The sequence below is a fragment of the Drosophila obscura genome, unplaced genomic scaffold, assembly GCF_018151105.1.
Source record: "Drosophila obscura isolate BZ-5 IFL unplaced genomic scaffold, ASM1815110v1 contig_58, whole genome shotgun sequence".
NCBI classification, from domain to species: Eukaryota; Metazoa; Arthropoda; class Insecta; order Diptera; family Drosophilidae; genus Drosophila; species Drosophila obscura.
In genome coordinates, this window is record NW_024542848.1 from 3,623,611 (window position 1) to 3,648,326 (window position 24,716).

Here is a 24,716-nt window from a genome sequence, read left to right on the forward strand (position 1 = left end):
CGAGTCGACCCGACTATTGTTTTCCAACAAGCTCGAGGCCTTTTTCCTGACAGCCTTCCATAAGTGGGTTATATTTGTTTCCTGGCGTCTTTCTGTTTGAATTCTACTCGGAGCAGTCTTCTGTCCTTCCAAGACTTCCAAATCCGATGTTCTGTGTGTGTGTGAGTTCGTAATATGCCAACAGGTCACAAGGACGGCAACCAGCTTTTGCCTGTGACCTCTTCCAACCGGCTACGCACCTCGTCCGCCTCCGGAACTACGCCGACACAGAAAATCAAGGCACCCCTCACTCCGAGAACAGCAAGTAGCAACCCTGCGGCAAGGACCAAATCGGTTCTATTTCCGTCTCCTGTCACTCTTAAGGTTCCAGCTGTGACCAAACAAGATCCGAAGGGCTCCTTCGTCAGCAGCCCCGTCAGCTCTCGCCACTGCATCACAATGGCTCAATCCGCCACCTCAGTCGCTCGGACCAAATTGGTCGCCGCTATTGGCCGACTGTCGCACCTGGCAGAGCGCATCACCACCGCCCCATCCGACCAGAAATCTAAGCGGACATCCGTGACACATACGGCGAATGCTATGGAGCATTTGAGCAGTGCCTCAGATACCTCAATGCTCATCTGGCCACATCCACAGTCCTTCCTCCTGCACAGCCAGTCCAACTGTCCACTGCCTCCCGTCAACAGGTTTTCTCAGGGGACTACGTCCGCTGGCCCACATTCCTGGATCTGTTCAATTGTACTACCTCACCGAGAAGACCCGGGGCGATCCGAAGGCCATCATAGAGAAATCCCCCCTCACTAATGACGGTTTCGAGTCCGCATGGTTGGCTCTCCGCAGCCAACTTAAAAATAATCGTCTTCGGGTAACTAAACTAACATCCTCCTCTTTTTGCCCCGCGTAACTTCCGAGTGCAGTCGTGCCTTGAAGGAGCTTCAAAGTACGATGCAAGGAGTCCTTAATGCGCTAGCGGTCTCCAACGTCTGCACGGACAATTGGGACAGTCTCCTAGTGACCATCTGTGATTCCAAATTGCCGAAGTTGAGCCGGGCGTTGTGGGAAGTGTCCGTAACGAACAAAAAGGAGGTGCCGCCGTGGAAGGAAATCGACTCGTTCCTCACTCAGCGATACCTAACGCTAGAGGCTATCGAGAGCGACCCTTCCACCTTCTAAGGCGCTCCGAATCCGCCACCCACCAAAGGCAGTCAGAATCCACCATCATCCCGAAGCCAGTCCAATCCGTTCCGTTCCCAAGGCAGTCCTGTTCCAAGGACAGCGCACTCGTTCCAAAGCAACGTGAATCCGAGCAAGAGCACTTGCGATGTGTGTTCCAAGTAGAATCACCCGATCCGACTATGTCCGCGCTTTCTCAACATGTCCGCTGATGCACGTTCTAGTTGCAGCTGTGCCTAAATTGCTTCGCAAGAGGCCATCAGATTCGCGACTGCTCAAGCTCCCACAATTGCAACACTTGTGGAGAAGACACCACACGCTTCTGCATCGTGGCACTCCAGCTTCCAGCGAGTCACATTCCACATCCGTACCCAATTCCACAGCTTGGTCAGACGTCAATCGACCAGTACCTTCCGCAGAAAATTCAAGTTTTTCCGTACCTCATCCTAACGTTCACACGTATTTCGCCTCCGGCACAAGCTCTGTCCTTCTAGTCACGGCAATTATTAATATTTGCCACCTTGGAAAAACTTTCCGCGCTCTGATCGACTCGGGCTCCGAGGCAACGTTCATTACGGAACGCCTTTTCAACACGATTCAATTGCCATTCTAACGTATTCAGACACAGATCTCCAGCCTCAATCAGACAGTGTCCGCTCATTCCGATAAGCTCTGTCAGTTTTCCATTCGCTCCCCAACGAGGCCGGGTTGGCAAAGAATCTTCCGTTGCGTCCTATCTCGCCAAGTTTATTGAAAGATTTGCCGAGTCTTCCATTGGCGGATCCTACATTCTTCGAGAGCTCACCATTCGATGTCCTGATTGGAGCCGATATCCTACCATCGGTCATGTCAAGGCTGGCTCTCTTCTCTCTCCTCGGCATGGCTCTCTTCTCGGCCAAGAAACAATTTTTGGTTGGGTGCTCACTGGTCCCGTGTCCAATACGGCGAGCCATCAAGTTGCATCCTTTTCTTGTCAAATTTCCAGAGTAGCTTCCAATGTCCCAAATGTACCCGTCATCCGTTCCAGGCTCACTTCTAATGCTTTTTCGACTTTTTCATTTCGCCCTAGCCTTCCACATACAGACATGGCTAATCGATCCCGTTTCGACCGCACCGTGGAGAGCAGACGTTCCCGAGGTAGTAGTCCTACCAATGCCGAGTCTGCTCTGAAATCCATCCTCTACGGAAATGCCGCCGGTTTCTCCGCCTGGATTCCGAAAGGAGGCTCCAAGCTGTCCTCCACTTCAGCTACTGCACTAATTGCCTGGCTCACCGACACTCCGGCCAGGATTGTCGAAGCGGTGATCGGTGTAAGGTGTGTAACCGGAGCCTCCACACGTTACTCCACCTTCCCGAGTCTCGGCACCCATCTGGGTCCTCTGCGGCACCGCCGCAATCCTGCAAGGGGGGGGGGGGGGTGGAGAATGTTCAGAGTGAGGACGGCGGGGCAACAGCTCTGTGGGCATTCCAGCCACACCACTGTTAGCAATCCAGCTACGCAAGCTGATGCCCTTGCTCTCGCTCTCACGCTTAAGAGCGTTTTTCCCCCCGGTGACGCGCTCTCGCGCGCTCAGACTCACCACGCTTACGCTCCCGCCCACGCTCACGCAGCCGACAGCCGTCGGCAGCTGACTTCGACTGGTATAAATGCGCTTCTTCACCCACAAGCAAACGCCCGGCATTTGCACGCGTTCATATAATTAAAGTGAATAAAACCGACAGATATATTGAAGAAATTGGAACCATCACGTCTTAGTTTGGGAATTCTGAACTGTGGGACTTCCAGACGCCTCTACGCTTAAACAATCATCATCCATGTCCAGAAACATGATTAGCTTGTGCAAGAATATGTTTAATTATAAATATGAACAAATTTTCACCGCACGCAATTGTGAGCATCAGCTCTTTCTCATGGATGGTAGTTGGTGTTAGTGTGAACCGGTGTATCATATATTTCTAAAATTTCCACCTTCCCCCGTGATGGGCTCAGTGTGCAGTGGGCATGATAGAATTCACACTTTAGAAGAACCCTATACTGAAAATTAACTCGATGGAAATTCGTTGGATCTTCGATCTCTAGGTTGGTGCCACCAACGTAAGGAATGAGCGCTCAGGTGCTCCCGTGGTCTGTTCCCGTGGTCTGTTAACCCTCGAGCTATATCGAAAAGTTCGTATAAAATGCACCTGATCAGAAACTGGGCATTGACCATATTCCTGGATCATTCTCACGGATATGGTCAGATTATAAATGATTGGGGTTGGGTGTATGTATGGTTAAGGTTCAGCAGTTATACAGAACACTACTGCACACTTTGACGGTCACGAGGAGAAGAGACAGACTCCCGGAACAAAATTGTGCATCAGACCACGTTTCCTTTTTTCAGTAGTGCTTTTCTTGTCTTATACTTTGTATATAATCAATTAGCAGTAAATATAAGGGCAAGGGGGAATGGCAAAAGGCTCGATGAAAGCTCATACGATCGAAACCCTATATTTTTAACAGCCATCCTTAGGCGGTTATTAAAAATAAAACGTTGAATTTTGAAATATCACAATATGAATGAATACGATGAATGTTACAAACGACAGCAAGACTACTTCCAAACTATTAGCAATATATTTTTATATGCAAACATACAACATTTTTCTCAAAAATCTTAGTTATACCATGCCCATCATATGTTTTTTCATGGATGTTGCCAGTATGAATCCGTGTTTCGGATGTTTCAACATTTCCCACTGTTCCGCCGGTATGGGCTCAGTGTGCTGAGGCTATTACAGACCATCCCAAAATTGGATGGTGGATAGTTGTCAGTGTGAATACGGTATTATTAGAATATTACGATAAAAAATGCCCACATCTCTTTCAAGAATACCATATGTATATGCGATTGTTTGTAGAATAGTGTCATAACGAATATGGTTAAGTATGTAGTCGATAAATTATAGTTAAAAAACGGGCTTACTATTTTTCCTAAACGTAATTTTTTCATGTAAATAAAAGAATCATTTTCGGTGATATAAAAAACAAATAATTATGTGAATATTGATAACTTTAAATGTTAGCTTAAAACTTATTTTTTAGTTTGGTATTTCGATTGAGTGGCTATACATAAATATATCTTCATAAAAGTTTGAAAGTGCATAAAAAAACAACCACTTCACCTTAGTACGTAAATATGTATATATGTGTCGATTGATGATAAGTAATACACATTCATTTGTATGCACGTATAATTTTGAAAGTGATAAAATACGAGTCCTGCTCTCTATTATGAATAAAAAAGGTTGACTTAAATTTTTGCTTGCAATTGTTTACAGCTGATCTAATATTTAATAATAGGTCCAGTTTGTTTCTTCGAAGAATATTTCGGATGTGCATGTGCATATGCATGTATGTATATATGCATTCACTTGAATGAATTTTGCGCATATTGAAAATAACAATGAAATAAATAGGGTATAATCAAAGTCTTATAAAAAGCACACCGAATATTTATGTACTTTATATGTACATATAAAATAATTTAGTAAGTAATGAGGAATACAATATATATGTATTTATATATATTTCAGTCCCTACACTGTACATTGTCACAAATAATTTTGTATGTGCATATACATAGATTTGTATACAATTTTTCCTTCTGCAATTAGGTCAAGGTTGACGCTTCTATCTACATATTTTTAGCAACACAAAATAAAGACGACATTAAATCCATAGATTTACATATAATGATAACACTAGTCAACACCACAATTAGGCTGTGGCCCAAAATGACTTTCTTATATATTTTGGGGTTTACAAATTTTTAACGAAATATGGTTTTTTTTTATGGTTTAGTTTTTATACCCGTACTCAAAAAAGAGTTAAGGGGTATATTAGATTTGTGGTAAAAGTGGATGTGTGCAACGCAGAGAAGGAAACGTTTCCGACCCCATAAAGTATATATATTCTTGATCAGCATCAATAGCCGAGTCGATATAGCCATGTCCGTCTGTCCGTCCGTCCGTCCGTCTGTCCGTCTGTCCGTCTTGATGAGCGCCTAGATCTGAGAGACTATAAGAGCTAGAGAAACCAAATTTGGTTCCCAGACTCATGTTATATCACACTGCTACAAGTGTATTTCAAAATTTCGCCCCGCCCCCTTCCGCCCCCACAAAAGACGAAAATCTGTGGCAGGCACATTTTTAAAGTTATGATAAAACTAAAAACGCAGTAACGTAGAGAATGACCATATCTACCAGATTGCCGAATCTGAACTAGATCGGATCATAATTACAGCCAGAATGAAGAAATTAATTTTCTGTTGGTTCCCTCTCCTTCTCCAGCGCTGCTGACGCTACTGATTCTCTTTCTCGCTCGCACACTCTGCCGCGTTCAGTGCGCGAGCAAGCCTTAGCGGAGGAGATGTAGAATATAAATGGTACATGTACAATCTACATGTTAGATGTGGAATATACATTGTAGATGTAGATGTAGATAACAGATGTAGCAAAAAAATGTAAAATGTAACATTTTTTTTTTTAATTTTTAAATTCTAAAAAATCATAAGCTCAAAAATGTATATACTGACTGAGTACGGGTATAAGTAGAGTCGCGTCTATAGAAGCGACTCGCACGTTCCTTCTCGTTTTTAATGACTTTTTTAAAATCTGTTATTTTATTAATGTTTTTTTTAGAGGTAGTGCTTCTACTTCTCACATCAAATAATTAAAATTTCATCATTTTATGCGGTATTTTTTTTTCTCTAAATTTTGACTTTAAAAACTCGAGAGAAGTCGAAAAAAATAATTCTTGGCCAACATTTTTAGTTTTAGATGGACGCATTAATTAAGCGTCGTTTAAGGTTTTGTTCATTAAAATCTATGGATAAACGGTCAACTTGCAGCCGTTTGACCAAAACGACTCAAAACTAATTTTACCTGAAATTAGTGCTTTTATATTTCACATAACTTAAGTATCTTATATCTGGTTGCATAGAATAGAAAAATTATGAAATTTGAATTTGAAAGCTGAATATCTTCCAGGCGTTAATCTGCAGATACAAAGTGTCTTGGTCCGATTTGCATTGGTCAGCTTTTTAGAACTGCAAAGTCCTTAAAAAAAAATGACAGCATAAAAAAAATAAAAAATTAAAATTTTTAAATCCCGAAATCTATCAGAAAAAGTCATTTTGGTTCAAAGCCTAAATAAAAAGTTCAATTTTGTTGAGTAGTGTAATAAGCACAAATTGAGAAAAAAACATTTCCAATGATCATACATACATACATATGCATGTACATGTGTGCATACAGTAGCGAAGAATGAAATTTTGACACTTCAAGTTAGCTAAATTTAAACCAGGGCTCGGCACCCATACAGTGAAGTGCGCTTGTGTGCGTAGCTAAAACACGAAGATGCCTACGCCGAAACCGGTTTCTTGCTTTACACTGCACGAATCTATTTGTGGTTGATGCTGCAATTATTTCGTGTTGAAACTTTCAAGGAAAACAAAAGTTTAAAGCAAAATAATACAAAAAATGGAGTAAAATTATAAAAAAGAAAACGTAAATAAAATAATAATAAAATAATAACAAAACCATAACAAAATAATAATAAAATAATAATACAAAAATAATAACAAAGAAAAATTTGTTTTCCCAATTCCCATCGAACATTTTTTGTCTCAGTGTATATTTCAGTAGTTGCGTAGCGTGGTCTCACATTGATGACGGCTGATCAGCAACTGATGCCATTTTCGTTCTGTATCTGGTGTGAAAACGAGACAACAAGTGCCGAAGTCGCATTGCCGAAGCCATACGAAGCGCCGCTGCTTTTTTATACTGTCGGTGTACCGGCAGCGCAGCAGCAGCGCCTTGTCCCGCACCCATGGGATAGGGCCGTGCCGAGCCCTGATTTAAACCGATGGCGCGAATTCAAAAATGAATGACTTGTTTCAAGAAAAAATTAAAAAAGTCGAAAAAAATTGAAACAGCGAAGGCAGTCATTTTGACTTTGCGGTGAAATAATTTTAGTTTTGGCGCTATTTGCACCAAATATCACATGAGTTAGTCCTTAAAACACAATTTTCTAAAGGATTTCGAAAAATGCTGTTCGGTAAAATGACCACCCGCCTCAGGAAGTAAGAAGAGACCACCCAAAAGGACCTTCAAAGTAGGATCGTATTCGTCATCTATTGAGCGTCGAAGATTGGTTCAAAATGGCATAAGATATTAGAAGGGAGTTTATTTATTCGGTAGGTATCGAAAGTACCAAAACTAAACGACGTCGTCTCAGGAGACACGACTTAACGGTCCACTTTTAGCACTAAAAATAATCCAGAAAAAACCAGCGACCGTAAATAATGATTATTTTTTATTTTTTTTCTCGAAAAAATCATCCACTTAAATTAGCCGCACAGAAGAATTAAATAGACTGCTCTAAGAATAAACTAAGCAAATCCAACAAAATTTTTAAATTTTCAGTATTATGATAATTATTTTTATAAATTATTATTAATTATTATCCATAATAATTATGTTTGAGCGAAAAAAATAAAACTCAAAAATAATGATTAAAATTTGAGTTTTATTTTTTCGCTCAAATATAAAATAAAAATATACATAATGAAAATATCATGGGGAGCTGAGAAAAAATATATATACATATATCCTAACTAATTAAGTCAAAAGGAACGCATTAAACATGTTTTTAGGTAAAATTTTTTTTTAATAATATGTAGGTTAGGTTAGGTTGAGGCGGCTGTCGGGATTGTCAGAGACCCGACACACCTAGGCCGGTTTCGGCCCATTGTGATACCGCATATATCGTTCCCTTCTCCCTCGTGAGACCCTATGTTATCCATTATCCCATCCGGATGCCCTTATGAAGCCTGCGATCCGTCTGGGACTGATTGTAGACATGTCCGAAATGTCAATTAGAAAAGGAGCGCCCAAGTATTGCAGTCTCCTTCTACTGAGAGCCGGACAGGAGCAGAACAGGTGTTCCACAGTCTCCTCCTCGTCCTCATCTCTACAGCTTCGACAGAAGTCGTTATATGGGGCGCCCAGCCTGTTTGCATGTATGCCTATTAGCCAGTGTCCCGTAAGGGAGCGTATGACTGAGCTGCACCTACTCCTACTGAGTTTGCAAAGCTCATCGGTGCGCTTCCTAATAATGTTAGGCCATGTTTGCCGAGTTATGCGACATAGTGACACGGTTTGCAATCTGTCATTTATTAATCGCTTAAAATGTTCTTTTATTTGGAGCTTGCAGGTGGCCATTGGCATACGAATATCCTCCTTATCATGGAGAAGGGGGATTGTTGTACCAGCTCTCGCCAGCTCGTTCGCTATGCAGTTGCCTTCAATGTCCTGGTGGCCCGGGACCCATATTAGGCTGATGACGAACTGATAAGCCATCTCATGAAGAGATTTGCGACAGTTTGCCATGGTAGCCAAGCTTGTTGTTATCGCATTCAGCGATTTGATCGCAGCTTGGCTGTCACTGTAGATATTTATATGAGTTGCCGCAGGGGCTAGTTCCTGAAGACAGCTCAAAGCTTCCTTGATCGCTATGACTTCCGCTTGGAAGACACTGCAGTGATCCGGGAGCCTGAAGGATTGTCTTATGTTCAGCTGTTCGGAGTAGATTCCTCCTCCGACCTTGTTGTCCAGCTTTGAGCCATCAGTAAAGATTCGAATGGCTCCCTTTGGACCAGGTGGTCCCTCAAGCCAGTTGTTTCTGTGAGGGATGATTGTTTCGTATACTCCCTCGGAACGCAGTAGTCCGTTTTTGTGGGGACGATTTTGTTTCCATTTAGGATGGACGCATGACCGGTGTGATGTGACACCCATTGGTCAGAGTCTCTAAGACGGATTGCTGCCATTTCTGCCTGCTTCTTACCTGCAAGGTCAAGGCTCTGCAGGCATAGGATAGCATTTAGCGCATCCGTTGGTGTTGTGCTTAGAGCTCCACTGATGCATAGGGCTACAGTGCGCTGCACCTTGCCCAGTTGTTTAGTGATGGTCCCCTTCGATAGGGCAGGCCACCACACTGCGACTCCGTAGAGTAGTATTGGTCTAACTATTGCCAGGTAAATCCATTGGACTATTCTTGGGTTCATGCCCCATTTTAGCCCAATGGCCTTCTTGCAAGTGTAGAGGGCTATCGTTGCCTTCTTCACTCTGTCTTTGATGCTCAGGTTCCAGCTAAGTTTTTTGTCAATTACCAACCCTAAGTAACTGGCACTGTCGCTGAAGGAGAGCCTGCATCCGTTTAGTATTGGGGGTTGAGGGACGGGATTTTGTATTTGGTTGTAAACAACACAAGTTCCGTTTTAGAGGGATTAATTCCCAGTCCACGCGACTCTGTCCATTCTGAGAGTCGCGCGAGCTTTGCGGTCATTAGATCGCAGAGTGTTTGAGGGAATTTTCCCGAGAAAATAATGGCAACGTCGTCCGCGTATGCTACCACCTTGCAGCCCCCCCCTTCCAGGTCACACAGAATCTTGTTGACTGCTATGTTCCATAGAAGGGGAGACAGGACACCACCTTGCGGGGTGCCTCTTTTGACATACCTAGACTGAGTGGACGATCCCATTGATGATGTCACTGTCCTGCATGTGAGCAATTGATCTATGAGCATCACCAAGTGACGATCCACTCCCAGGTCAGTCAGGGCCTCTGTGATGGCTCCTGGTATGACGTTGTTAAAAGCTCCCTCAATGTCTAGGAAAGCGATTAAGGAGTATTCGTTGACGTGTAGAGATTTCTCTACCGCCGAGATTACTTCATGGAGTGCCGTTTTCGTGGATTTTCCTTTTCGGTAGGCATGTTGTGCGCCAGACAGCCACTGAGGATTTATGGTTGTCCTCAGCTGCAGCCCGACTAGTCTCTCAAAGGTTTTGAGAAGAAAGGACGATAGACTTATTGGTCTGAAGTCTTTTGGGGTTTCCCTGCTTTGGGGATAAAGACTATTTTAGCCTTTAGCCAAGCTCGGGGGATTTTTCCCACTGTCAGTATTTTCCTGAAGATACTTTGCAGCCAGTTGATGGCCATGTCCCCGGCTTTTTGTAACTGAGCCGGAATGACTTGGTCCGGGCCAGGCGATTTGAAGGATTTAAAGCTGTTTACTGCCCAGCTAATATTCCGTTTTGTGAGGATGTGCACCATCGAGGTTTCGGGGCCTTCACTTGGGGTGTCTGCCGGCTCGATGGTCGTACACCCAGGAAAATGAGTGTCGAGTAGAATGTGTAGGGAGTCCTCACTAGAGTTTGTCCACGTACCATCCGTTCTCTTGAGATATCCCACCGAGGTGGATGTTTTTGACAGGATCTTTCGTAGCCTTGCGGCTCCATTTTTGCACTATATGTATCCCAGTTGGCTTTCCTGGGATTAGTATAGTTTGTGGGTGTGGTGCTTTCGAGCGATAGGATTGTCTCGATGTACCTGTGGTCGGAGAAGGAGTGCTCCTCTAGGACTCTCCAACTTTTCATTATGTCTGACAGATTGTGAGACAGTAGAGTGAGGTCAATAACCTCTTGACGGTTTTTTATGATGAAAGTGGGGTCATTACCCCGATTACCAATAATTAGGTTGGAGTTTAGGATGAAGCTGAAAAGTGACTCACCCCTTACATTTGTATCCGAGCTCCCCCATTGGGTGTGGTGAGCGTTGGCATCGCAGCCTATTAATAGGCATGTATCCGACCTCTCGCTGTCGCTGGCTATCTTGCGAACAAGGTCACTGGGAGGATCGCTTTCCTCGTGAGCCATGTAGGACGACACCAGGTTCAGGCGTGTCCCTTGTAGCTCTAGGCTAGCCGCCGTGTTGTCGCCATTGCTAAAATTGTTGAGCAGAAAGATGTTTAAGTGCTTTCTTGCTAGTATGCAGGTTCTAATTTTACCTTCAGTTTGTGCTACAATCAGCTTGTAGTCCTTCGTCGCTAATCCACAGACCCTGCCTGATTTGTGGGGCCCTTTGATGCCTCCACTTTGACCACCTTCCAATCTGAGGTTGGCAGTGTAGGGTTGCATCTCTGCAACATCGTGAGGATCCGCTCGGGCTCCTTAAAGGTGGCCGGCACCCATATACGGGCCCTCGGTCTGCTGGGCACCTCGCTCCAGTCCACAGCGACGAGCTTAGCTCCAGCGTAGACCTCTCCGATTTGCGCCACCGCAGCTTTGTATAGCTTCACGGAGCGCTCATCTTCGCAGGCCACCACTTTAATGCTCCCCTGGAACCATCCCATGTCTTTGCAGACTGGGGGTGGCCCGGGATCCTTCTCGAGAAGCTCGAAGCAGCGGTCGGCCAGTGCCGCTTCCACCCACTTCCATTGGCTTCTGGGTATTTTCCCCTCCGCGCTGCCTTTGTCGAGAACGCCTATCAGCGTGCTCTCCTTGGCAATCTGCGCGAAGGATACGTTTGGTATCCGGGCGTCTCTTTAGAGCGCTGCCTCTTCGGTTGTGCGTCCACCTTCTGTGGCTCCACACTGAAGTTGGGCAACACCGTCGAGGCCCATTCCACTTTTTTCAGCCAGTCTGCTGTTGGACTGACTTCCTGGCTGGCGTTCTGCCGACGGAGTATGTGCCCAGCACTCCTCTTTTCGGCATAGCTGTATTTCCTGGTTTGGACGCTAGTTGATGGCAAGCCATCACCCGCCGCTTCACCGGAAGGTTAAGCAGCCGCAATATTGCTTAGCTGCCCTACCATGGTATCCGTTTTGAGTGTTGGCTTTCCACCCATCCCAGGTTTGGGATGGGACCCACCCGGATTCATACCCGCGTCCTTCGCCATGCAGGTCTTTCCTGCGTCTGAGCGGATCGGGCCAGGCCTTTGGGCCGCTGCCTTCTCCCGCTTGGGATTTCTCCCTGCAGGCATTTGGGGAGTGCCTCTCTCGTTTTTGTTTTTTTTGTTGTCTATATTTTCGTATTTTTCCATAAAGTTCCCACGAGCTGCAGAGAAGGGGAACGGTCCACCCCGGCAGAGCTCTGCGTTACCCGGGTAAGGCATAATTAGAACAGGGGGCTGCCAAGTCCTTGAGCTCTCCGTTCACGACTGGGCTAGTTTTATACCGGGCCCCCAGCCAGGCTGACTCTTGGCACGGGTCGAGTAACACCTTGGTCCGGCCCGGTGTGAGGTGAGTGTTGGGTGTGGGTAGGTATTGTGTAGGGATGGGAGTGTGTGAGCTACTTAATGAGAGGCGGCACCACAAGCGCATCGTCAGTGTTGCTGCGTCGCGAACACCCGCTGGCTGTCCGGGACTGCTTATTTCGGTACTCTCCCTCAGAGCCAACTTAGTTGCTACTCTTTGGGATGCCCGCTTATTCGCAGCTGACCTACCCACTAGGGTAGGCCGTTCGCTATCCGCAACCTGCGACCCGTCCGGTGGCCTCAGCTAGGCCCCCTCTGAGCCACCTCAAAGCCCAATAGGATCATCGGACAATAATATGTATATATGGGCAGTTCCTATCTGGCGTTACGTTACATTCGTACGACAAAATGTTGAAAAAAATAGTCAAAAATCTGAAATTTGGAAAAAAGATTATCCTCGTTGAATATTTTTTAGTTAGACCTATATTCACAAAAAAAATGAAAATAATCGAGCGTACGGTTTTAAAGATATAAGCCAAAGTATGACCTAAAAGTGCGTTACATAAAACAGAAGTGGTTTTCGAGGTTTGGGTACAAAATGGCAAAACTCTGCGAATTGGATAGGGCTATCTGTTTAACATTTGTTGTGCTAATAAATGAAGTATTGAGAGTTAATTTTCAAACTTATTAAATGTAAAAACTTTTCCTCTTTTTTTGTTAAAAATCCGCGGAGGCATCTGGCGAACTTTACTGGCGTGACGTTACCAAATTCCGCGATTATTAAAGCCTACAAATATACTGTTAGCCGAGGTTGGACAAACACTCTGATAATGGTTTTAGGTAGTTTAATATGTTAGAAAGACTTAGGAGAAACTTTTATCAATAATCATCTTCTTCCTAGGAGATAATAGTAAAAGAAAAATGTCTATAAAAATACCAGAAAATACCAAAAACGTGAACTTTTGCTTATTTTCATAGGTTTTAGGATGAAAGTTAATGAAATTATATGTCAATAAAGTAAATTAGTTACCTTTCAATAAATTTAGAAAAAAAATATCCGGAAAAAATTGTATGGAAATCGGTTTTTATTGACTTTATATGATTTTTGGCCTGGTGGACCTTTTGGACTGCCCATATGTGTATATATTTTTATGGTTTTAAATTGATTTATTTCTTTAATTTTACAAAAAGAAGTTTTTGCAAAGACTCCGGTAAGAGGTTGCAGACATAACTTCCCTTAAAACTATGTTTACAAATTTTGCACTCCATATTTTTTATTTATTTGAAAAAAATATGCCAATTGGGCCTATATATTATATCTTCTTTTGCTTTATATAGTTAAGAAGCACAAATACAAGGCCATCATGGCTCAACCTCAACATCTTAAAAATGTATACATATTTTCATAAAAATATAATACATTTTTTTTTTTAATTGAAAAACATGTTTAATGCATTCCTTTTGACTTAATTAGTAATTAGTAATATATATAAATTTTTTCTCAGCTCCCCATGAAATGTTCATTATTTAACTTTGAGTTTTATATTTGAGCGAAAAAATAAAACTCAAATTTTAATCATTATTTTTGAGTTTTATTTTTTTCGCTCAAACGTAATTGTTATGGATAGTCATTAATAATAATTTATAAAAATAATTATTATCAATAATGATTATCCCAAAAACTAAAAAAAAATTATTATTGTGTGATTTTTAAATTATAGCTTATAATGATTACGGTCCCTGGAAAAAACTCCAATTGGCCAAATCAACTAAACTTGGAATGTACATAAATGATTGGAGAAACGTAATGTTTCTAATAAAATAAGATAAACCTGTTTGGCTCGGATAGTAAGATGAATGATCGCCGGAAAGTCAGTGAACGCTTTAAAAATGCGTCTGGAGATTTTTTTTTATAGAGTTGTGTATTTGGCATTAATTGACGGAGAGGTAACGTCCATAAAAATTGTAGAGTAAAACAGGCCAGCAATATTTTTCCTATACTGATGCCCCCATCTTCTAGGACGATTCTGCTTCTTGCCACAGTGCAATATTGCTCAAGAATATTTTTTAATACCTGTAATCAAAAAGAGTACGACCCCATAAAATATATTTATTCTTGATCAGCATTCAATATCCACGCCGATATAGCCATGTCTGTCTGTCCGTCCGTCTTGTTTGACAATCAAATTTTGTTGTCAGAATCATGTGATATCACACAGTTTGTTTCAAAATTTTGCCACGCCCCCTTCTGCCTTTACAAAGTAGGAAAATCTGTGGCTTCCACAATTTGGAAGATACGAAAAAACAAAAAACGCAGTATTGTAGAGAATGACCATATCTATCAAAGTGCCGAATCTGATTAAGATTAAATCAATTTTATGGGTGCGTGTCATAACGCCCAGTGACACTATCGAAAGTGTCATAACGCCCTCAAATTTTAAAAACTTGTAAAGTGCATCAAGAATCAATGAGATTGCCGCGGGACGTATTTCAGCCTTGTAGGCATTTTAAAGTATGCACTGAGTGCTACAAACCTTTGGAAAAACGTTCCAATAACTCGCTATTGCTCTGCCCGTATTGCAGACAAATAGTTGAAAGTCATATACAAATTTACCAATAAATTATAAATTCAATATTATTCAATCTCAAAATTTATTTGCAAAAAGACGCATTGCTGCCAGGAATTTGCTAGATATTCTGTGAGTGTGTGGAACATAACTGAAATTGGCTGAAGAATCAGCTGTGTTTTATAAACAGTGCCAATTGTGAATGTTGAAATAAAATTAAAAAAAAAGATACAAAAATTATCTTTGGCGATGAATTGGATTGGTGGCTGCATATTTTGTTGAAAAAAGGAGGAATTTTCATCTCTCCTTTTGGTTTTGCGCACCGTTTTTGCCTTCATCTTGAACCATTCACTTCAGGAATAATTGTAAGCCATATATTCCTGAGCTGTGTATCAGCTGTTATCTCAGTCCACACACGCTCTCGATAGGCAACTATCAATATGAATCTGTGGATTTCGTTCACACTCACGCCAGGAAAACGTGGCACAGTTTTATATATTAGTTATTTTTCATTCCAACCCTTGCTAACTAAATGGCCTTTCGCAGTCGGCCATTATAGAACGCTGCAGAGATGTTGATATATATTCAATATATTCTTTGTATCAAATTCTAGCTTGCTAACAATTAGCAAACACATTCATAAGGTATAAACACGAAAATTTTACATTACCCAAGCCACACTCCCTTGTATATGCATTTAATTAAATATTTTAATATTTAACGGAGCAATTTTCCCTATTTTCAAATGGGGAAACTGCACCATGGGTCAAAGAACTTGACAAAGTGATTGCCGCTGGACACGTGCTTGGCAAAGGTGTCCTCGGTGAGATCCACCACCTTGCCCAAATGTTGATTGGCCACGGGCACGGTGCCTTCTCCGTTCTCCTTCAGCGTCTCCTCGGCCTGCTCCACTTCGGAGTTCAGCTCGGGGTTTATGAAGTCCGTGATAGCGGAAAGGTCGCGGGTGCCATTGGACTTCACCGACTCCGTATCGCCGAGCTTAAAAAGATGCAGCGTGGGATAGCCGCTCACCTCGTGTTCAGCACACAGTGCCTTGTGTTTGGTGCAGTCCACATTTGCAGTGATCACCTTCGGGTCTTCGACATTCATTATCTCCGCCAGCTGCTCCCAGAAGGATGCAGACGCTTGCAATGGCCGCACCTGCATTTCATGATTAAAACGAATTTAAAAAATGTATAGCAAGACAGTTCTATTATTTTACGTTTAATTTTTCAATGTTTTTACTAGCCTTTGTTAACTTTTCGTGCTATCAGCTCAAGAAATGCAAAATAATTAATTAAATTTTTTTTTTGCTAGTTTAACTAGTTTTGCTAGTTTGCTAGTTTAACCCCTCCTCTAGCCCAACCGACCGAGGGGGCGCTGCAGCACGGCGCGTATTACCGAACCGATCGCGAGCATGGAGGAAAGATAGTTGTTAGACTAAAATTCGAGGAAAATTAGAGCTAAACACAACTCAAAGAGCTAAACATGCAAAGATAGCTAAAAAATATAACTAATTACGGGAAAGGTATGTTAGAATTAGTGATTTAAGAAAAGGAAGGGAATTAGTAGTTGATATTATGTGGTAGAGGGAATTGAAGTCCGAGCAAAGTACCCTAAATGGTTCGTGCAAGGAATAATTCGATCTACAAAGCGGAAGGAACAAAGGAATGAAGTTTCTAGTAGATCTAAAAGGAATCGTAAAGTTTATGCGGCTCAACAAGTCAGGGCTATCTACGTCACCCTTGATCAGGTTGTGCATAAAAATCCCACCAAGCATTTTTCTACGACTAACTAATGTTGGAAGGTTTATTAAAAGCAATCTACGAGGATAAGATGGCAGTCTCACACCTGCATCCCAGTTAAGGCCACGCAGAGCAAAAAGTATAAAGTTTTTCTGGACTGATTCTATACGGTCCTGGTGTACTTTGTACTGGGGGCACCATACACAAGAGCCGTCCTCTAAAATTTGACGAACAAGCGAGATGTAGAGAGTCTTCGTTATAAAGGGGTCGTCAAATTCCTTTGACCACCTCTTTATGAACCCAAGCACACCCATGGCCTTATTTACCATGGTAGAAATGTGTTCAGAAAACTTTAACTTTGGGTCTAATTTAACACCAAGATCATCAACCAAGGTAATTCTCTCAAGAGAACCACCGCAGAGGCTATAAGGAGCCAAAAGGGGGCTGGAGCGATGAAATGTCATTACTTTGCATTTCGAAGCATTTAGGTGTAACATATTTGCACAACACCATGATTGAAAGTTATTGAGATCGGATTGCAAGCGAGAGTGAAATGAAATGTCCTTATACTGGACACAAAGTTTAACATCATCCGCATACATGAGTACTCGAGAGTTTGTTAATACTGAAGGCAGATCATTAATAAAGAGTGTGAATAGTAGGGGGCCTAGATGGCTGCCCTGTGGTACTCCAGAAGTAACCTTAACAGGTGAAGAGAAGGAGTTTTTGAAGAGGACTCTTTGAGACCTAGAACGAAGGTAGCTAGAAATCCATCTCAAAAGATTAGGCGGAAACCCTAAAAGGTCAAGTTTTTGTCCTAAAAGGGAATGGTTTACAGAATCGAATGCTTTACTAAAATCAGTGTAAATGCCATCCGTCTGCAAGTTACCTTGAAAGCCTTTAATGATAAAAGAGGTAAACTCTAATAAATTTGAGCGGAATAATAAAAGATTCCTTCCAGATTAGGGGGGAAGCATGAAGAGTTAATGGATAGGGTGAATAGTTTAAGCAGGGGTCCACACAGAGCGTCGGCACACTACCTAAGTACACAGCCGGGAACTCCGTCAGCAGAGAGCTTTGATTTAACAAGGGCCTGAAAATGCCGTTCGACCTTGGTAAACTGTATGGATACGGCTGACCAGAGTAGCTTTCATGAGAATAAGTTTTTTGTAAAAATTAGGCAAAGAGATCGGCAATTGTCTGATCATTGTTTGCCACCGAATTAAGAAATGATAGCGAGGATGGATGTGCGGACGTTCTACGCTTACTATTTACGAAGCTGTAAAACTGTTTAGTGAAAATCGTATCCTGCATCGAGATAGGTAATTTTTATAGCATTGAGGGTTAAGAACGGAGGAATTTGACCGAGCTATTGCATAGCGAGAGAGAGAAGTGGGAGAACCAACTTCTCGTTTTTTTTTTTTAAGTTTTGATTTTAAGTTTTTAAGACTGGATAACTCTTTGGGAAACCAAGGAGGCTTTGCATATCTAACCAAACAAGAAAGTGGGACACAAGAATCAAAAAATGTGTCAAGTACATTGTAAAAAATGTTTGTGCCTTTCATAACGTCAGTGCACAAGTACAGAGCGGAACAATCAAAATCACTAATGAGGTTATTAAGCTTCGTAAACTCGGCTTTACGAAAGCAGTGGACACGTTCAGATAGCCTACCCGTTCGATCCAATACAGTAGCCCCAATATCGACCAACATTTCGAATGTAGGATGGTAGGAGTCTTCAGGTATAGTGAGCGGAAAGGCTCGGGTTAGCAACGCTATGGTCGGATCCGAGACAAAGCACAGAGCAAGCAATCGACCAAAGTAATTTTTCACATGGTTGACTTGAGACAAAGATAGTCAAGATTATTAGAGTCGTTTACCAAAGACCAAACAGTACCTGGCAGATTAAAATCACCAAGAACTATCATATAGTCTTTATCTGATATCGAGGAAGAAACAGTTTTTAAAGTTTTAAAAAAAATTAAAGCTCGAGTTGACCGTTAATTACTCCCCTTCCAATGACACGCCTACTTTAATTTTTATTTAAAAAATTTATTTTAAGTATTGAAAATATATGTATCAAATTTCAGACTTATACCTAGACGGGTTCAAAAGGGTGCGCCGATCATCCCATTCTCATTTTTTAATTTTTGACACCATTTCTAATGTGGTCACCTCATTTGGTCTATGTTCATCTTTGCAGCGTGAACGGCTTCGCTTAAACTCTGCCGGCTCAGCTCGGCTTTGATTTTGGTTGGACCTTTCAAATGCATGTATTAAATCACAAAACAATTTGGAGCGTTCTCTATTATTATCAAAAAAAAAAAAAAACAGCGCAACTTAAAGGCACCAAACTTCAAACATAAGCTATATTATAGTCGGTACTTCCCCTGATTGCCCTAGCTCTTATAGTCTCTGAGATCCAGCCGACAAACAAGACGGACGGACGGACAGACAGACATGGCTCTATCGACTCGGCTATTGATGCTGATCAAGAATATAAATACTTTATGGGGTCGGAAACGTTTCCTTCTCTGCGTTACACACATCCACTTTTACCACAAATCTGATATGCCCCTTAACTCTTTTTTGAGTACGGGTATAATCTACATGTTAGATGTAGAATATACATAATATATGTAGATGTAGATAACAGATGTATCAAAAAAATGTAAACTGTCAAATTTTTTTTTAAATTCTAAAATTTAAAAAAAACATATGCTCAAAAATGTAAATACTGACTGAGTACGGGTATAAGTAGAGTCGCGTCTTTAGAAGCGACTCACACGCTCCTTCTCGTTTTTTAAGAATTTTTTAAAATCTGCTATTTTTTTAATGTTTTTTTTTCAGAGGTAGTGCTTTTATTTTTCACATAACTTAAGTATCTTAATATATACGTCTATCTAAAACAGGGGTGCCCAAAATCAGCTTACGGCAGATGTATATGTATATATATACTCTTAAATATTCATAAAATCAAACATTATAGCAGAAAAATTGTATTTCCTGTTCAAAATCCTAGAGTGAATTTATCTGTTTATCTATTTTTCGACTTAAGGATTCTGTTGAAAACAAACTTTTTATATATTTCTCTTGCCTTTTATATTGTTAGCTTGTTTTAATAAGTTTTTTTCTTGAGAAACATACCAAAAATGTATACAACAAAACAAATTCACTTATTTTTGAGTGTCCACATTTCAATGTCCTCTACTATAGTAGTTTCTTGCCGTTCTTCTTGCGCAATTGCAAAGAAATGGATCGACGGATTTGTTTTGGGGGTCGCTGACACTGTTATAGTCGATTAAATAGTTACTACAGAAGTAACAGTGTTAAGCAGTGAAAAAAATCAGTAGCCGATACGTTAAGACTATTTTTTAGAAGAGGGTATGTGGGCAAAAGTAGTAAGCAGAGTATTGAGTTCATCTCTAGTCACGAAAATGCACGCGTATTCGGCTGCTATCCGCTGCACTTGTTGTTTTTCTTCTAATTTCCTATTGTATCTGTTTTTTCCAAAACATGCTAGATTATATTTGTTGTGTTCACTGTTTTTGACGTTTCTTTGCCGGTATCAATTCTTTACTCAACGAAGTCCAGGCTGATACTATAATATATGTACATGATTCATAATATCGCATGGCATGGCATGCTCCATAAAAATTCGTTCGTCTTCAGATTAGTAAGTCTAAGCGGAAAGTTTTTCGAATATATGCCTTTTTTGATGCATTGACTATAACCAATACTTTTTCTGACCGAAAATCAACCTATTTTATACATTTTGTTTTATATTAAGAAAAGTTGATAAGTACGAAGTTCGGGAGTTTTATCAAAATAAAGCCTAATACACATACAATAAAAAATTAAAAATTCTATCTTTTCTTTGACACGTGTTTTTTTTAACGATAAAGTTTCACAATATGTTTGTACGCATAGTTATTCTGGAAAGTGTATGTATTAAATGTGCAAATATATGTAATAACAAGAAGAAAGCCTTTCTGAGAAAGGCAAACAAAATGTTTCCCATTCTGAATTCTTTTTGGTCGCAACTGTATTTGTAATGGGTTGTCTTGTGATACAATTATTTAAAAATTTTCTTTTTCCAGAATCTGCGTAAATATAGCACTAATAAATATTGAACAAAAACACTTCGATTTTGGAGGACTTTCAAACCGAGTAAGCACTATCTTGAAGGTTCCATAAACCCATCCGGATAACTAAGGGCCTATGCTTGGCCCCAAGAGGGCCGTCCGGTTTAACCTAACCTAACCTAAAATTGAAATTGGAAAAATATTGTGTCCGTATGAACGCCCTAAAATGTATCAGGACGTATTGAAATCGCATCAAATTTGGAATACGAAAATTGAGGCTTAACATACCTTAGCGGTAAAATGGGAGCCAGTACTTCCAGTATCAGCTTTCCTATGGTCGCATCATCAGGAGCTGCAATTAATAGTACCGGAAACTCTAATGGAAACATATCTGTGCTACTGCCTATGAGTATGGCAGGTATGGTTACAGCAGGAGCGATGGGCATGACGACTGGCAGTGGTAGTGGTATCAGCGGCGCACACTACCATCGAGATCAAAGACGAAAGCGTGTAACTGGTTTTGCGACACTCAAGAGAAAATTTATACGTCGACGACGTTCGTCCAAAGCATATGACCATGCTCGCGTTCTAAGAGATTTTGTGTCAGACTGGGCCCCTATGGAGCTGGCAGCTCTTTGCGAGGAGTTTGAAGCCTTGTCGGCTCTAAGAGACTTATCGGTTAGAACAAAAAATTTATTCTGTCTATTCATTTTTTAAATTTCATATACTTTATAGGTGCAAGCTGAATTGGCGCGACCTCCAGCAGCAACATACAAACAGGACCTTGCTGCTCTTTACGACCTTAATTTCTGCACTGATTGTGATCTTGTTTTTCGCGGGACTATTTTTCCGGTACACCGATCAATATTATCAGCTCGTTGTGCTTATTTTCGCGACTTACTCGCCGGCTGTCCTGGTTTCGGAGCGCGTATATGTCTAGAACTGCCTACTTCGCCTATTGACGTGCAACTCTTCTCTTTACTATTGCGTTATTTATATACTGGCGATCTGTGTCCGCACGATCCGAACATCGAAGTTACAGTGTTGCGCCAGCTTGGAGACGACTTTGGCACACCAAATCCTCTAGATCATGATCTACGCTATTTGTTGGAGACGGGCGATTACGCAGATGCAGCACTTGTTTTCACAGCAGATGGTAACAACGACAATCTGCGACAAGACTCTGGTACCTCGGAGTACGGGTTTCGACCAAAGATCGAGCTTCCATGCCATAAAGCCATTTTAAGTGCGCGTTCACCCTTTTTTCGTAATTTAATTGCGCGTCGAACGCGCAATATTGACGAGTACGTTGAACGTTCCTTACACGTGCCCACGCGAATTGTATTAGACGAAACAGTTATACCGAAGAGATATGCGCGTGTACTGCTTCAAGCTATTTACCTTGACTCTGTTGATTTGACGCTGATTTTACGCGGTGTTGGATCGGGTACGTCGGCAGGATCACTAGGGGAAGTGCATGCCTTAACCAACACAGGAAGAGTACGTCCAACGACACTGGAGGAAGCTATGGAGCTGTATCAGATTGGACGGTTTTTGGAGCTTGATATTTTGGCGCAGGGCTGTGAGGATTTAATACTCGAGTGGTTGTCACTTGATACTTTACCAACAGTTTTAAAGTGGGGTTGCCAACCCCATGGCTCCGCGTGGGTGTTTAGACAAGCTTGCCAGTACTTACGAGAAGAATTTACCGTTGTTAGCGGCTCACCTGTGCTGCACCAATTGGATAAAACGCAACTGTTACATGTTCTGCAGAGTAATTTTTTACAAGCTTCTGAATTGGAGATTCTGCAAGCTGTTCTTAAATGGGGTGAACAGGAGCTCATTCGCCGTATGGAAGATCGTGAACCAAACTTGTTGTCACACACAGCCCACTCAGTGGCTCGCAAGGGCGTAAAAAAACGTGATCTGAGTGATGTAGAGTTGCGGGACATAATCTCCGAATTATTGCCCTTAGTGCGCATAGACCATGTTTTACCACCTCATAGTGAGATACTCTGCCAAGCAATTCGTCGAGGTCTTGTCAGCACGCCACCGTCACATATGATTGGAGATGAACGAGAAAATTTACGTATCAATGCCTGGATACGTAGTGGTAGTAGTCAGGGACTCTTTGTAAGACCACGTCTCTTTATGCCGTACTTTGAGGAAGTAAAGGCCTTATTAAAGGATCGATTGTCTACATCTCACCACCAGGTTGAACTAATGCGTCTGCGTAGGTCGCGACACCCGCCAGATATTCCTGATACCTTGTATATGGTGTCCCACATGAAAGCAGCGGCTAAAAATGGACTTCGCAGTGGTGTTAATCGTGGTTCTATTCATAAAAATATTGACATGATAGTAGGGTCGGCTGTTATACCAGCACCAGATAACCAAACTTTATTGGCAATGCGTAAACGCGAACATAAACTTCGCCAGTCACCTATGTGCCAGCGTGCATTGTTACTGCCACTCTCATCAAAGCATGAAATTGAACGACAAATTCGGCTTCGGGTCGTAAGGGAGTTTAACCTCCCTGATGAAGTATCTGATATACTGGAAATCTCGCAACAATCCATCCAAAAAAGAGATGATACTCACAAAGAAGACCCTTGTGCAGTTGGGTCGACCACTCAAAGCGAAGACAGTTTGCTTGAAGATGAAGATCAAAGTCCACCTCCATCACCAGCGGCTACTGGCTCAGTTCCGCGACACACAACCGTTGGATCATCTTTTTTATCGTCCTCGTCAATGGGATCGTCAGCATCATCAATCTGTGGCACCGATGGAGTACACCCTTATTATAGCCGAAATCTCACTTTTCCGCGTCACCAATCCAATGGGCTTCTTGGTGTCGCCAGTATATTGGCAACCAGCTCTGGTCCTGCCCTTCAGTGTAGCTATGCACGTTTTTCAGCGTCAGCGCATCCACGAAATGAACTGCCAGCATTAATAACCGAGAGGGACTTTCGATTTCCGCATGGGAATAGTTTAGGCTTGGATATGAGTGCTGAGAACGGCGCATGTGCTTTAGACACTGGCAATAGCCATCTTTCAGATATGATGCCGGATGTGGCAATGGCTACCGCATCGCTAGGTCAGCTTCATTTGTCGAATAATACTGGAAATTCTAACGGCCGTAGCGTTAGTAGCAATAACGACATGCCAGAAAGTTTACAATTAGATTTGGGCGATGGTCCAAGCCCTCGCGTAATTGGAAACGTCCCAAGTGCATTGACCCTGCGAAGTATACACGTTAGTAGTTGATTCTCGCTATTTAACCTAAAATAACAATTTTCCATGAATTTCAGCACGCTCTGCCACAAAGTAACTATCACCACTTCATGCAGCGCTCTAGCTCGCCATTTGATATGGTGCGTCATGGACAGCTATCGCCCACACCACACCCTCCAAATACCGGGTCATTCAACTCTGGACCACCCAGGTTTTTATAGAGGTTGCGAGTGGCCCCAGATTCGGGCCCCCTTATTTTGTCATGCCTTTTGAACAAAAATGAAACTAAAAATTAAATTTAACAATCTAGATATATAAAATAAACTATTAATTAAAGCTTATGGAATTTTTCTCTTCGGCAAGGGCCTATCAAGCTTATACAGCATGTAGAATGTAAAGACTTAAAATATGTAGATCTATCGATCTGAAATCATGCCTCATCTCTAGTATTTGCGAAGGAAAAAAAAAGTTGGAAAGTTACTCACAAGTATATATTTTGGGCTCAATCCACATACGAAATAGATTAACTAACTTATTAAATCTGTGACCTTTATACCCTGCTGTTACTAGTTGACCAATAACTAGCTAGAATGAGTCTTCACGCTCTGCAAAAGCGTTATACAACAAAATTCATTTATTGTCACTGTCAAAAAGCCAGTGGTAACCGTTTTTTATTTTTTATTTTGATATTTAAATTATTTATTTTTAGTTAGATAAGTATATATATATAGTTATTAATATATATAGGCCCTGTATATATATATATAGTTGTTACTTTAAAGGTCTGTCTCCAGCATTCCGTAAAATCCCTGTCAGGAATTGGCTAGTGTGTGTGTA

At 41.7% G+C, this 24,716-nt stretch overlaps 1 protein-coding gene and 2 pseudogenes across 2 annotated transcripts; 1 reads left to right on the top strand and 2 right to left on the bottom strand.

Annotated features, from left to right (window-relative positions):
- Nucleotides 1-4,083: 4,083 nt before the first annotated feature.
- On the top strand, nt 4,084-24,209 carry LOC111080146 (BTB/POZ domain-containing protein 7). Of its 2 annotated transcripts, none has more exons than XM_041595406.1 (4): nt 4,084-4,100; nt 20,661-21,323; nt 21,381-23,900; nt 23,957-24,209. In XM_041595406.1, the coding sequence occupies exons 2-4, from the start codon at nt 20,946-20,948 to the stop codon at nt 24,098-24,100; spliced, it is 3,042 nt and encodes a 1,013-aa protein (XP_041451340.1). In that variant the 5' UTR covers nt 4,084-4,100; nt 20,661-20,945; the 3' UTR covers nt 24,101-24,209. The 2 variants fall into 2 exon arrangements, with proteins under 2 accessions (XP_041451340.1, XP_041451339.1); XM_041595405.1 differs by lacking the exon at nt 4,084-4,100 and adding an exon at nt 4,195-4,342.
- LOC121404969 lies at nt 8,014-10,000 on the bottom strand (annotated as a pseudogene).
- On the bottom strand, nt 15,558-15,988 carry LOC121404965 (annotated as a pseudogene).
- Nucleotides 24,210-24,716: the final 507 nt, after the last annotated feature.

Coding starts and splice junctions, on each gene's coding strand:
- LOC111080146 (XM_041595406.1), top strand. CDS start 20,946: ATGGGAGCCAGTACTTCCAGTATCAGCTTTCCTATGGTCGCATCATCA. Junction 21,324..21,380: donor CGGCTCTAAGAGACTTATCG/GTTAGAACAAAA, acceptor TATACTTTATAG/GTGCAAGCTGAATTGGCGCG. Junction 23,901..23,956: donor TGACCCTGCGAAGTATACAC/GTTAGTAGTTGA, acceptor CATGAATTTCAG/CACGCTCTGCCACAAAGTAA.